Below are 13,341 nucleotides of genomic sequence, written 5' to 3'. Positions count from 1 at the left end.
AACAATTACTGGAAATATAAAAGCGCCGTTAGTCTAATGGTTAGGATTTCTCCCTTCCAAGGAGAAGGTCGGGGTTCAATTCCCCGACGGCGCAGTCTTTTTTCTCACAAATGTTTTATCAACAGTTAATCAATACTATTAATAGTAATCTCAATCCTATACTATTAGTAGTACTATTAATACTACTAGTAGCAACAGGGAAGTTAAGGTAACCCAAAACTGTATCGAATAGTTGGAGTTGATTTGGGCGGGCTTAAAGCTTGCTTTCGAGGGTTTACAAAATTGCACGTGCAACAACGTTAGTTAGCGCTGTGATACCGTACGTACGACATAGTACTTCGAAGTACTGTTACTAGTAGTGAGTATATTCGTTCTATCAGTTCAATGCGACATGTCTTTTGCTCGGTCAGTACAAGCATAACTTCGATTGTTTACAGTGTTACGTCCAGCATTTGCTAAGACTTGGAACTTCCCCTAAGAACTTCCCCTAACATGTAAGTATGTGCAGCTACGCATTGTAGCTACTACAATGTGTGTAGCTGCCATCCAAAACCTGCTAACCTGTTTACAGTCATACTAGTAAAGATGTGGCATACAAGTATTGTACAAGCACGTTCGTTCTACCGGTGTACTCGGAGTAGTTAACAGTACGTAGTACTCGATAAGAAGTTATACAAATGCAAGTATTGTACAAGCACGTTCGTTCTACCGGTGTACTCGGAGTAGTTAACAGTACATACTCGATAAGAAGTTATACAAATGCATTCAGGTGCGTGACGCTTTTCCCACGGCATCATGCTGGTGGCTTTTAAAACTGCAAATTCACGACAACCACACGAAAGAACATAAATGTAAATCGCTAATCTAACCTCACCCAGGTTTGTCCAAGCTGTCGCTTGTTAGACTGATAACGGAATGCGCAATCCCCCGTCCCCCTCGTCGAGCATCCTATGGCTTCGCAGCTCCTTGTTCAGAAATAGTGCCGCATAACCAGAGGACCACATTATTACTATTATTACATACTAGTATACAGTACCACACCACACAAATCCCAACTTTTTATTCTTACTATGATGTGATAATGCACATCTAATTAACATTTCGTTCTGGAGCCCCAGCATGGGTCATTCATTATCAGAAACTGAAAGCAATATCGATTTTACTATGGCCTCGTGGTGAGTTATATTTAGGGGGGGGGGGCAGAACAAGGGTACGTTAGGCTATCGGTTATGAATGGGGGGGCAAACAATATGTGGTGCAGACCGACAACACAGGCGATAGCACATAGTGATTTAATAATATATAAAAATATATTAATATATTACACATAGTGATTTAATAATATATAAATATATATTATTAAATCACTATGTGCTATTAAAAATTTAATATCTAAACTATTTTGAAAATTATCTAACGGGTACTAATATGATTGGGGGAGAATCCAATAATATGTGGTACAGCAACACAGGCGACTTCCCAAATCATGTTACACCGCAACAGTTACGAATAAAATCTCATATAATTATTATTGTAGTTTTCACGTTTCGTGCCAAGTACTCCAGAGTATAACATACTTCCGGTAGGTAGTCTCACAAACGCCAACCCCCTTGGGTAGACTGTGCTGGCACTGGTTTTCCGTCATTCTGGTGGATGTCCACATACTGGTACCTACGCTATTTGACTGATGCATTCTACTACGCCAGATTGCATCATCGGTATTACTGCATGTGTTGAAGACCGGTTGTGGCCCTTGTAGTGTGCTAGTAACGTTATTGGGGTATGTCCACGGTGATGACGTTAACATGCAAATCGTACTACGTGTAGGTAGGCTTTTAGTACTACTAAGGTAGACGCAGACAGGTTGATTCATAGAATTAAGGCTTGGTGAACTAAAAATATCAGGAAATGGGGATCAGCACATAAAATTCGTGATAATGCATTAACGTTAAACGATTGAATGCCCTTGATCAGCAATTTGGCTAGTGAATCAAGTATGTCAATTTCAACTGTAGTGGCCCCATTTTAGTAGGATAGTACTACACAGTACGCAGTACTAGTATAACGTACAGTTATTTAAACTACAAGATTTATCGGTTACAGTTCAGCCCTGTTTGACGACAAGGTGAGAGTGGATCATCTCTTTTGAGCTACTAGTTGTACTACTTGTAGCAAGTAAGGTGAATGCAATTTGAAAAAGCTACTAGTATAGGGTTATAATGCTAGTGCTGCGGCTGCAGCGCTACAGACCTCGATGGTCGTTGGTCGTGGATCAGTGGTTGATACCTCAACTACTAGTACTAGCATTGGCTATCGTTACTTCGTCGCATTAGATCTCGAAGTATAAGCTAGTCAATTCACTTTTGCATGTTCACTGTGCATTGTGTTGCATTGCGCGCAGAGTCGGAGGAGTCTTCGATGATCATTCGTGTAGTACACAACAGCAAGGAAACCAATATACTTGAAGTACTTCGTAATAGCTTACAAAATGTTGTTCTTGCAATTTGTAGCTCTTATTTGTGGGTACATGAATGAAGCTAACTGTCTTAGCCACAATTTGCCATAAGACCACTTATGGCTTCGTGTGGCCAAAGTGTGTACTATTAATAGTAGTACTACATACTGTAGTACGAGTAGTACTTCGAAGTATATTCGTGTAGCCAGCGTTCCTAGGTTCGTTAGAAATGGGCGTCATCTTCGAATTTCTGAGAATTGAGACATGCGCATACTCACCCAGCGAAAGAAATGTCGCATTGCACTGATCCAACGAATATACTCAGTAGTACAAGAATTTACAGCACCGTAATTAATACTTCAAGTACTAATAGTATGATCGCTGCGACCGATCGAAATCAAATGCACAACGTCCCTGGTCACTACCTAGAATAAATGTCCTCATGTAGATCCTGTGTTTGGGGCAATTTGTGGATCATTGTCCAGCATAAAGGACCGGTAACGCAAGCCGCCCTTTTGGCCATAGTCAAACCAACCGCCTCACTGAAACCATCAACGGTCGTTGTAACCCCCATCTATTTATGATTATGTCTTTAAACCACACCAGGATAAACCACTGCACTGTTCGCTGATTCTTGACCAGGTGATTGGGTATCATGAGTCGAAAGGCTATTCATAGCATCGACACAGCAACCTCCACGTCCCTCACCACTTAGACATCTGCTGCAGCAAGGCAACGGATGTGGCGAAGTACCAAGAGTCGCCGGTCTTACGTGTCACCTCAACTGACGCTCCTTCGAGACACGAAGATGGGCTACATCATGGCCAAGTATGGTCCCCCTGCCGTGAAATTGTTCGTGTCAGCCATGTGCGTGGCCCTGGTGACCGTGGACGTGACCACCAACAACTGGGAGATAATCGACGTCATTGGCAACGGCAACACCCTGCTCACGCCCCTGCTGAACGTCGACTCGTCCGACGACCTTGCGAGCGAGTACTCGTTTCCCGTTGGGAGGGGGGTCGAGTCGACATCCACCGTTGGCATCTTCATGCTCAACTACACGATGAGGAAGATGAACCTCCGTGATAACAGCATGTACGTTCTCACGGGGGACGATTTCCTCATCGACGGTCCGCTCAACGACATCTGCAGTACATTGAAAAATACGTACCAACTCCCCACCAACCAGACAAACGTGGGGTCAACCGTCAAACTGGCCACGATCAAAGACAGTATCCAGTACATTCGAGGAACGGCTATCACAAACCTCCTCTATGGCCTGGGCACCCCACCCCCCGAGTCCACCAAGCACGACGAGCTCATTAGTATGGGCTTCACGCCAGCCCGAACCGACTTGGACCTGCGCGTGACCACGGGGGTCGTGGTTCCCCCTGTGGGCACCACGTCCTACACCAACGTGACCATGTATCGGTTCTACCCCCGTGCTTTCTGCTCTGGGTGTGAACCCGTATCCGAGCTCGGGCTGTCTGTGTGCCAGCTCACGTCGACGTACAACGCCACGACCAAGACGCTCGTGGTTTCGTCGAGCGTGGCCAACTACGGCGAATACTACAGCATGGGGTTCATGCTGGAGCGCACGGGCACCACGGCTGGGTCGCTGTACGTGCGAGGGTTTTGCGTGCTCTTTGTCATGGCTGCGTTTGCCACGAGCCAGAAGACTGTGCGCTGGACGGATGGCGCCACGTTGAATTCATGGTACAAAAAGCTCACGCACATGGTGGCCCCCACGCTGCTGCGCCACCCGTGTCACACATTGGACTTTTCCTACTTTTGCTTCAACAGCGACCTGTTTGTCTTGGGGTACGTGGTCGCGGTGCTGCTGGACGAAAAATCGTGCAACATCTACTCCCGAGCGATGTTTACGTGGAACAAGAACACGACCGCGAGCGCGACCAGTACGTGGGTGTTCGTTCGCATTTTGGCCATGAACTTTCGATGGATGTGGCTCAACTGCTTGTTGATCAAGTTCCTCAAGTGGTTTGTCAACTTTGCGACGGCGACGCGGTATAGTGGCCGTAACCACCTGGTGGCGTATCTGAACTTTAGCACGCCCACGTTTGTGTACATTGCGGGGCTGTTCTTCGTAGCTCGCAACAATCTTCTCGACTATGGCTTGCTGGACTCGGTTAACCTAGAGTCGTCCACGCAGTCGCTCGAAGGCATCTCCGTCAACATCTTCAACAGCGTTCTCTTTCGCGGGTACCCTAGCCTGGTACTGCTCATGCTCATCAACGTGTTTGTGATCTTGACGGTGGGCTGGGTCGTGAACCGCCAGTGGTGGCACAAAGTCGCCAAGAATTCGCTCGGTCGGCAGCAAATGTACAACTCCACGTCCATCATTGCCGACGTCGGGTACACGTTTATCGACATGGCTGAGTACCAAGGCCAAGTCGTGTTGATTCCCGTGCGTTCGCTTTGTACCGTTCAGTGGTTCCTCACTAGCCAAACGATTCGGTTTGGGCTCCCAGAGCACCCGTCGGTTATCCGAGCCATGACATCCAAAGGCGTGTCCCAGCTAAACACGTCCAATGTCACGGTGGGCAAACGGTATTCCAGCTCCCCCTCAGCCAAACGAGACCTGGCGACGACGTTTAGCAGGCGAGAGACCAATGGCACGGTGCATGTCGACGTTGAGGCTACTGAAGCGGAGAACGAAGTCGAGCTGCTGATGGTGGCGCAGGACCTGGATGGGTATATCCGCTTGTACAACGCATTGAAAGCCGAAGTCCAAGCTCCGAGCATGGAAGGAAAAGTTATCAACGATTCAAAGTACCAATTAGCGTAGAACTATGTACCATCGAGTTCCAAGTGGCCGGCCACATTGCACTTTCCACTCGACCCGAGTTTGCATATTCTTTTCCAAAGTTGAATATATACACTACATACTGTACATACAAATGTACCCTAATGCATTGCCCTCGCCTCGTAGTATTACAACTCGTCCATTCTAGGTAGTCAAGTGATCCCCCTTCGACCTGCGACTGCTACAATAATAATCAGGGCTGGGGAAAAAATAGTTTTAATTTAAATTAAGCGTAGATGACATGTGGGTGACATTGGGATGACATGGGATGAAATTGTATGAAGTTGTGGGATGAAACGTAAAGTAGTGAAAAAACTTACGTTGTCCCCGAGCGCCCGGGAGGCCGTACTAGAGCGCGGATCTAAGCTTCTCACTTCACCGAATGATCTATCTTTTCTTCTTGTCCCGCAGGCTCCTGCCGTGCGTTGTTCATCATCACCATACAACAGGCTAGAATCAAATCGAGTTCAGCCTGAGGAAGGAAGCAACGTGCACTGCTTTTAATTGCCATTTTGAAGGATTGGCATCGTCATCAATCGATTGCACTGAGTTGCTTGGCTCCACACAAAACGGTTGCATAACTTTAAAAAATAACATTTACTTCCTCTGTGTGAACTTGTTGCTGAAACCGTAATTTGCCTAGACTAAGCAAAATACCGCCCAAATAGGCTCAATCGAACGGTGGTATTTTCAGGACAATGTTATGAGCAGTAATGCCGGAGCACCAGGAAGTAAATGTAAGAAAATTATAACATAACATATCAATGTATGTTATAAATTATAGCTCAAGATGACAATAATTGTTTTGTCATCTTTCACGCTATATTTGAAGTTTTCGCCAAAATGCGTCTTTAATGTGGTGCTTCGTGGCTCAGACATCACCGATCAACGCAAGAACATGGTAGCATGTACATAAGCATTGATACTACGTAATAAAGCGGCATGGACGGTGTTACGATGCTTATTGCGGTAATCACACCTAAAGTAAGCTATATTTCAGTTTTTTGGCATGTGTGAGCTCACTTCACGCATGCTAAATAAGTGCAATCGCCACACATCACGTCTCGTTATATAGCCCGCAGCCATCTCTTCAGTTTTCATATTAAATGTATCACGCCCAGACAAGCCGTTGCTGAGCAATTCAACGACAAAGTCTTGTACTTTCTCGATAGTTAATAATTGTTTGTCATAACTGTAATTTATGACAAACATTGATGTTATCTAATGTTAACGTGACGCTATATTTCGATGTTATCTTTCTAAATTATGACATACTTACGTTATATTAAAATACGTAACGGTATTCTCGTGGAATGTAGTGGATACTTTTCCAAAAAGCATCGTAACTGGCGGCCAAAATTTAAAGTCCATACGTATACGTTTTGAACAGCGGAATGGAATACAAAGTCGCCTTGCACCAAACTCAACTCCTTCGTCTAGACATACGTTTATCCTCGCTTATGTCGCCGAGGATGGCTATGTTCGTCATTTCCCGCAGCCTCCAGCGGCAGGTAGGCCGTAGGCCGTGCCGCTTCCGGACGAGTCCTGTATGCAATGACCTAGCATTATCCTAATTTACTCTCATCTCAACGAATTAGGATATGACCTAATATTAATGTTGGATGGCGTTTGGATGACGGTTCTGGCTACCGAAATCTTGCCAACACGGTCAAGAAAGCTCGTGTTGATGCTAAGTATTATGACTTGGTCGACCTCCTCCCGCCGAGGTCAAACCTTGTCGAGCGTTTTTTCTCTGCTGCCAAGTTCTTCTGAGTCCTCTATGCCAAGGCATGCTCCCTCTCAATTTTCTGGCCGTCCTGTTTTTGAAGATGAACCGTATGTATTGGCTTGTAGATGTTGTTGATGTTGTACACACAAGCCCGGACGAAGAGGGTGACGATGACGATGTGGGTGACGATGACGAGTTCGATGAGATCGAATATTACTAGTAATAGTTTAAATATTATCATTTGTTTGAAAATATTCATCTTAAAAAGTATACATTTTCAGGAAAAACTTGGAGCACCTGGCTTATTACTTTGACCATCGTTTAGGTCAGAATTATCAAAAATATGGACAATAATTGTTCTGAGTCAGCAATATTGAATTTTTCGGTTGTTCGAATTTGAATAAAATTATGAATTGTTCTTCCAAACGACAATATATTGAAATTATATATTGACAAGCTAAAATAAACTTAAATATATTTTTCCCCAGCCCTGATAATAATGCTGTTCCCAAATGATATGTACATGTACCGGTATTGTTGCCGCGATTACAGTATCGCAAATGTTTTTTTTTTCGGCTATTGGTCCTCCTTACAACGCAACCGCAGCAGTTTGCAGTCGACAATCCGATTTTAGCCACAACTCGAATCGCGGTTTCCGTCGACGCCATTGCGATATACCGTATGTTTGGTCGAAAAGGCTTCCAGTTTTTCACGACTTCGTGGGACGTTATTGCTCCTTGCGGAGAACGGATACTGTAACTGCAAATTTTACCTTTAACAGCCAGTCAGTTTTTGATATTGCTTACTGTTAACTACAACTTATACATCTATTTACTTTAAATTGGCTGTGTTATTCTTCTTGCATTCAATAATTATAATGTTGGTCTATCTACAGTGTACCGTACACTACGAAATCGATCAATACAAAACTCGTTTGAGAGCATCCCCACCTGTGACGCTGAAACTCCAAAACTGCATTTTTAGTCAGATTTTAGCATTTTAATTCTCCCACGACGGGACTCTAAATTCTAGCGTCGACGCTATCCGGCGCGCTAAAATCAGATTATTCGTCAGATTTGACGGATTGGTTAGAATTCTGGAGAGCAAGCAGTATGACGTTATATTTTAATTCGCATACAATTCCCAGTACATTTAGGACGACTACCTGGTCGCAATGGTATGATGCCATGCAGGCCAGTTAAATATGCGTAGGTGCGGGTCCTCACGGTTGATTCGCCTACTATTTCAATCATTTATTTGCCCAAGTTCAAACTCTTGAAATTGATTTGTACGCAGATATCATCTACTAGAGGTTGCATCCAAAAGTTTGAAAGTTATGGGTTCAATAAGGAGTGTTTGTAAATATTTCCATATTCGGCATAACTGGCATAGCACAAGAAGCTACAGGTTTTAGTGAGTTTTTTATTTACAGTGGAAGAGAGCATCCACGACCCTTTTTGTGAGATTCTAAGAAAATATATATGAAATTCAGTTTTCATCCGTAGTTTTCCTCAGTGAATTCGATTCTGGCATTAAAATACCTTGATTCACTTGACTTTTCGAGAAATGGTCGAAATACCTGTCAAATATGTGCATGCAAAACTCGCTTAAAATTATATATTGTAACCTTGAGTTGTAACGGTTACACAATGATTTAAAATGGTCAAATCGTGGATGGTCTCGACCACTGTTAAACATATCAATCAGAGGTCATGTTAGAGCATCTCCATCACACCTCTAAATTTGGTCCCTTTATAACCCACGATGTGGGTTTTGCGTGTGATTTTGTAGGTATAACGCACCTGTACAACACTGTGTAAAGCTGGCCTTTATAACGAGACCTCCAATCGATGTGTAACGTCGGGTATTTTCGATGAATTTGACTTGTGGTTATTTCTGATACTTCGAAGTAATTATTCTGGTGATACAAGTGCTTATTAATAGTATAACTTGGGCGAACCTAGTGTGTTTTGCCCGAAATATATTGTAACCATACCTCTCAACACCGCGGTGGAGATGCTCTTATACCTCGAAGAGTGAAACTCGGGCAACCAAATAGCGTCTCGTGTGAAACGAAGTGGTGGCTGGCTTATCGATGACTTACATATACCACCACATCGTAATTTTATCTCTTTACTTATGCGAGTTCATAAACTCGACGAGGGCGACATCATGATCGGCCACGTTGTCCAGTTGGCCGAGCGCCGACGCCAAGTGCTTGTTAATCGCTGATTGTTTGGCGTCTGGCAGCACACTCAGGTCCACTTGATCCAACGTCCACACACCTTGGGCCAGCAACGGCGCGATCATTTGGCTAAGGTAAAGCCCCGCTTTGGGGATATCAATCTCGATATCTTCGAGAAACTCGATGAGCTCAGCCAGCGCCGCCGCCATCCCCGCCGCGTCCACCAAGCCATTGGCGGCCAATCCGGCGAAGAACGGCCCTACGGCATTGCGCTCGGCGTCCTTCTGGTCCAGTGCAAAGTTCCAAATCGTCGAAGTCACTGCCTGCGTGTGCTCCAATGCATCGTGCAGCTGCGCTTGGACTTCGGCCAAATCTTGTTCGGCTACGAACTCTTTAAACATGCGCTTGGCCACCTTGACGAGCTCGTCTTCGGAACGGGAGGCGGCGGCGACAGGGGGTTCGGGGGATGGATGGCGCACAGAGGTGCCGCGGGGCACCGCGGGCGGACGGCGAGATGCCGACTGGGGAGTGTCCACGGAACTTCGGCGCTCGACCGACCCCCGGCGCGACTTGATCGGCTTGCCTCGGTTGTCACTGTCGTTGCGCTTATCTACGATAAGAGTGAGATATATAAATAATACAACCACATCGTCGTCGTTCTAATGCCCAAGGCGATGTATATATATATATATATTCAACAGAATAGATTGTGTGTATTATATGCATTCGATTCGAAGTTGGAGTGGCTAGTCCAATCGAATAGCCGACAATCGACTAGCCAATGAAATCACTTCAATCCTAAATTCCAACCAATGGTAAAAGTCCAAGGCTTTGACGCATTTGATTCATATGTGGTGGGGGCATCATATTTTGTACGTTCAAAAGTCAATACATACAATCATTCGATTGTATCGGGCAAACAAATCCCGAGTCTCTAAAAAAATATAAAAAGATATAAAAAATATAAAATCATGCATCTGTGGATCACCAGCCTCAAGTCGAAAAATAAAGTATAAAAAATAATATACACAGAATCCATATCATGTGATCGATCCGTTATGTACGTACCCGAGAATCGACTCGGGTGTTGTGGTTGTTGAGGTCGAATATCAGCCGAGACACTCTTGACCAACTTGACTTTAGCGGGGACCGTTTCCCATCCATCTTTCGATGCTTGCCTGTTGGTTGTTTGAGAAGAACCAGCTGAAGGTGGCGGTGGCAGGGCGAGGCTCTGGCTTTTAAAAAATTTTGGCTTTTCCACATGTCGGTGGCCAGATGTCTTGAGCTTTTCTTCGCGGGCAGCTTGGGCGTGGACTTCGGCGATGGTTGTGGCTTTGGCTTCCTTGAGCCGGCTCACATACTTGTTGGCGCGCATGTCGATCAAGTCCTGGAGCATAAAGCGGACCCGCGTGCACAGCTTGGTCTTATCTTGGCTCAAGCTGTGGATAATGTCATAGTATTGCTTGATCAGCGCGGCTTCCACGGGCACGGCGGCGGCGCGCTCTTCTAGCCGAAGGCCGACGGTCGCCAGTAGTTTACACATGCACTCCAGTGACTCTTCATCCGGTTTATCCGTGTTGCCAAATAGCCGCTGGATACATTCGTGCATGATGCGAGCGCTAAGCATGCCTTGCTTGAACAGTTCGCCAATAAAGCGAATGTGGCCCAGTGTGGCTCGTTTTAGCAAGAGCAATGTATCGGGGGATTGGACAGCCAGTTCGTCAGCCACTTGGTCAGAATGATTGGCTGTAATCGCTGCAGCAGACAAGGGAGACACTTCAAACTCCTTTTGGCATCGTGTGAGCAGCAACGACCGAAACAACTTGGCGCCGCTCGTGGCTTCTTCCTTGTTGCTGCTGTCATCTTTGCTGAGCAGCGGCATGGCCGACCGCGCCATCTTGGCACATAGCTGAGCATACATGGATGAAAAGTGCCATTCCATCTGCGCCTTCTTCACCACCATATCGATGGCGCCGCGGAGGACGTCGGCGCTCTTGACGGCCACGGCAATCAATTGATCTGACAGCCGTTCAAATTTCTCTACACTCAACTTGTTGAGGATCGCTTGGACTTGGGCCAAATGCGCATCTGTCGTCGCTTCCGAGCTAGTTGCTACAGCGTGATCTTTGGGCTTCCACCGCGTTTCTTCGTTGATGCTCAATGGTTTCACAGGCGTCAAATCATCTTCGTCGGCGATATTGCTGTTGGATTTGCTGTATCCATTGTGATGCGAATGCTTGTGGTTCTTCTTGCCGCCCTTGTGTTTGCGGTCATTGCTCCGGTGGTGGTGGGTATCCGGCTTGGCTTGTTTGAATGCGAGGCGACTCGCCTTGGACTCACCAGGAGGTGCCACGCACAGCTCCAACCCCGCAGGTACAGGACACGCCTACAGAGTAAACCAAATCAATTTAAAATATTGTGCTTTCGAAATTTCGTGTTGTGGTTTCTTGTTGGAATTTAAATCGATTTGATTGGCTACCTCCGATGAGCTCAAAATTATTAGCCAATCAAAACCTTCTCAATGAAATTCAACAACCAATCCGATCGATGGTGGATCGGTTTGGTTGGCGCGATTCGATCCCCAAATTTGTATATCAAATCGACAATAGTTTAAAATGAATTAAAAATGGTTGAAATGATAACCATTAAAAAGAGGTTACACGTATTTAAAACAATAGTTTTTAAAAACAGTTTACCATAAAATACCAATCAAAATCGTTTGAACACCGAATTAATATTGGATGATATTAAAAATACATGGTGGATTAAAATACAATCATCCAAAAATAATGGATACTCAAATGGCAACGGTATTTTAAAATGTCCTAGCCAATCATATTACAATATTCAGAAATTGGAACCAATCATCGATCACCATCGTTTGGCCCAACCAAAACGTACCTCGATAAAAGTGTACATTGAAACAGAAATTCCGATTCTCAAGTCCAAATTAAAGCGAAAATGGACAAACATGTTTGGATGGACACATATTGTCGTTTTGATATAAAATATTTCTAAAAACAAAAAAGGGATAGTCGAGAACTATAAGTCGCCAATTAGAACACTTTGGTGTATGACACCACCAAATAGTGTGATGGAAATTCACGAACCAAACGTCCAACACTCACGGCGGAATGTTGGTCGTGGTATCCTGTGATAATATGTGTCCCGTACCTCGGGTTCCATCAAGAGCATTTCGGCCAACGTGTACGTGATGCGACGCTTGCGCGAAGTAGGCGGCGGCAATAAGGCTCCGTCGGACGGTTTCGAGGGCTCTTCGTCCTTGATGACAATGGCGGTGGTGACAGAGTAGTCTGGAGAAGCATGAGCGATGGAAGAGATGGGAGACGAAGGGTGGGATTCGGCTTCGGGCTCGGGTTTCGCTGAACCGACCGGCGTCGTTGGCACGTCGGGTTCGATGACCGCGACTGTCGTGGTAGGAGGAGGTGTGGCAGCCGCGTCTTCTTCTTCTTCGACGACGACAATCGCGAGAGGGGCGGCAACAACGACGACGGCGGCGGCGGCAGCAGGGATGACCGCGGGTTCCGTGGGTTCCTTGGTTGGTTCAACGACGATGGCGGTGTGGACCTCGGTCGTGCTCGGCACCACGGCGGGAGTGGCAAGGACTAGATCCAAGCATGAGAAACGACAAGGAATGTAAATTAGACACGTACAAGAAGGCACGAATGCTTTCGCAGTCGGCTTCAAGATCGGCACAGCGGCGGCTACTGCGACGGCAGGGACAGCTGCGGCGACGACGGGTGCTGGCGCGGTGTACGAAGGAGGCTGCCATGTGGGCGCATTGGCAGAGAAGACAAACGCCGGCGCAGACGCACGAAGCTTGGTCTTCGGCAGTGGCGGGGAAGGAGTCGTAGAGGTGGTTGTGTCAACCATGTTCAAAAGTGAGTTTACATCTTGGTCGCCGCCAACCAATGTCAAAAACTTCGGAACATCCGGATACGTACGTAACCGGATATCCTGGGAATTGTTGCTCAAATTGTCTCAGCATTGGCGAGTTTTTCACGAACTATTCACTAAAAATGCTCCAAATTATGCCTCGTTTATTGTTGACATGTGGCGACGCGGATAATGTCACATTCTTGAAATGTCTATTGACTCAAACTATCATCGATTTCTCATCTCGTACT

At 45.8% G+C, this 13,341-nt stretch overlaps 2 protein-coding genes and 1 non-coding gene across 3 annotated transcripts; 1 reads left to right on the top strand and 2 right to left on the bottom strand.

Moving 5' to 3' along the window:
* The first annotated feature begins 22 nt into the window (after positions 1-22).
* On the top strand, positions 23-94 carry H257_15186. Its single transcript has one exon. It is a non-coding gene; the product is annotated as a tRNA-Gly (tRNA).
* A 4,440-nt stretch (positions 95-4,534) lies between these two features.
* Positions 4,535-5,372, bottom strand: H257_15185 (hypothetical protein). The gene has a single exon (XM_009843194.1). The coding sequence runs from the start codon at positions 5,216-5,218 to the stop codon at positions 4,901-4,903; it is 318 nt and encodes a 105-aa protein (XP_009841496.1). The 5' UTR covers positions 5,219-5,372; the 3' UTR covers positions 4,535-4,900.
* Positions 5,373-9,070: 3,698 nt separating this feature from the next.
* On the bottom strand, positions 9,071-13,089 carry H257_15184 (hypothetical protein; the record flags this gene model as incomplete). Its single annotated transcript, XM_009843193.1, has 4 exons — positions 9,071-9,803; positions 10,262-11,579; positions 12,368-12,819; positions 12,868-13,089. Coding segments are annotated over 4 exons (2,654 nt in total), but the record flags the coding sequence as incomplete, so codon positions are not given.
* Positions 13,090-13,341: the final 252 nt, after the last annotated feature.

The sequence above is a fragment of the Aphanomyces astaci genome (genome assembly GCF_000520075.1).
Source record: "Aphanomyces astaci strain APO3 unplaced genomic scaffold supercont1.67, whole genome shotgun sequence".
Classification (NCBI taxonomy): domain Eukaryota; phylum Oomycota; class Saprolegniomycetes; order Saprolegniales; family Verrucalvaceae; genus Aphanomyces; species Aphanomyces astaci.
This window is presented reverse-complemented; position numbering and strand designations above follow the sequence as displayed.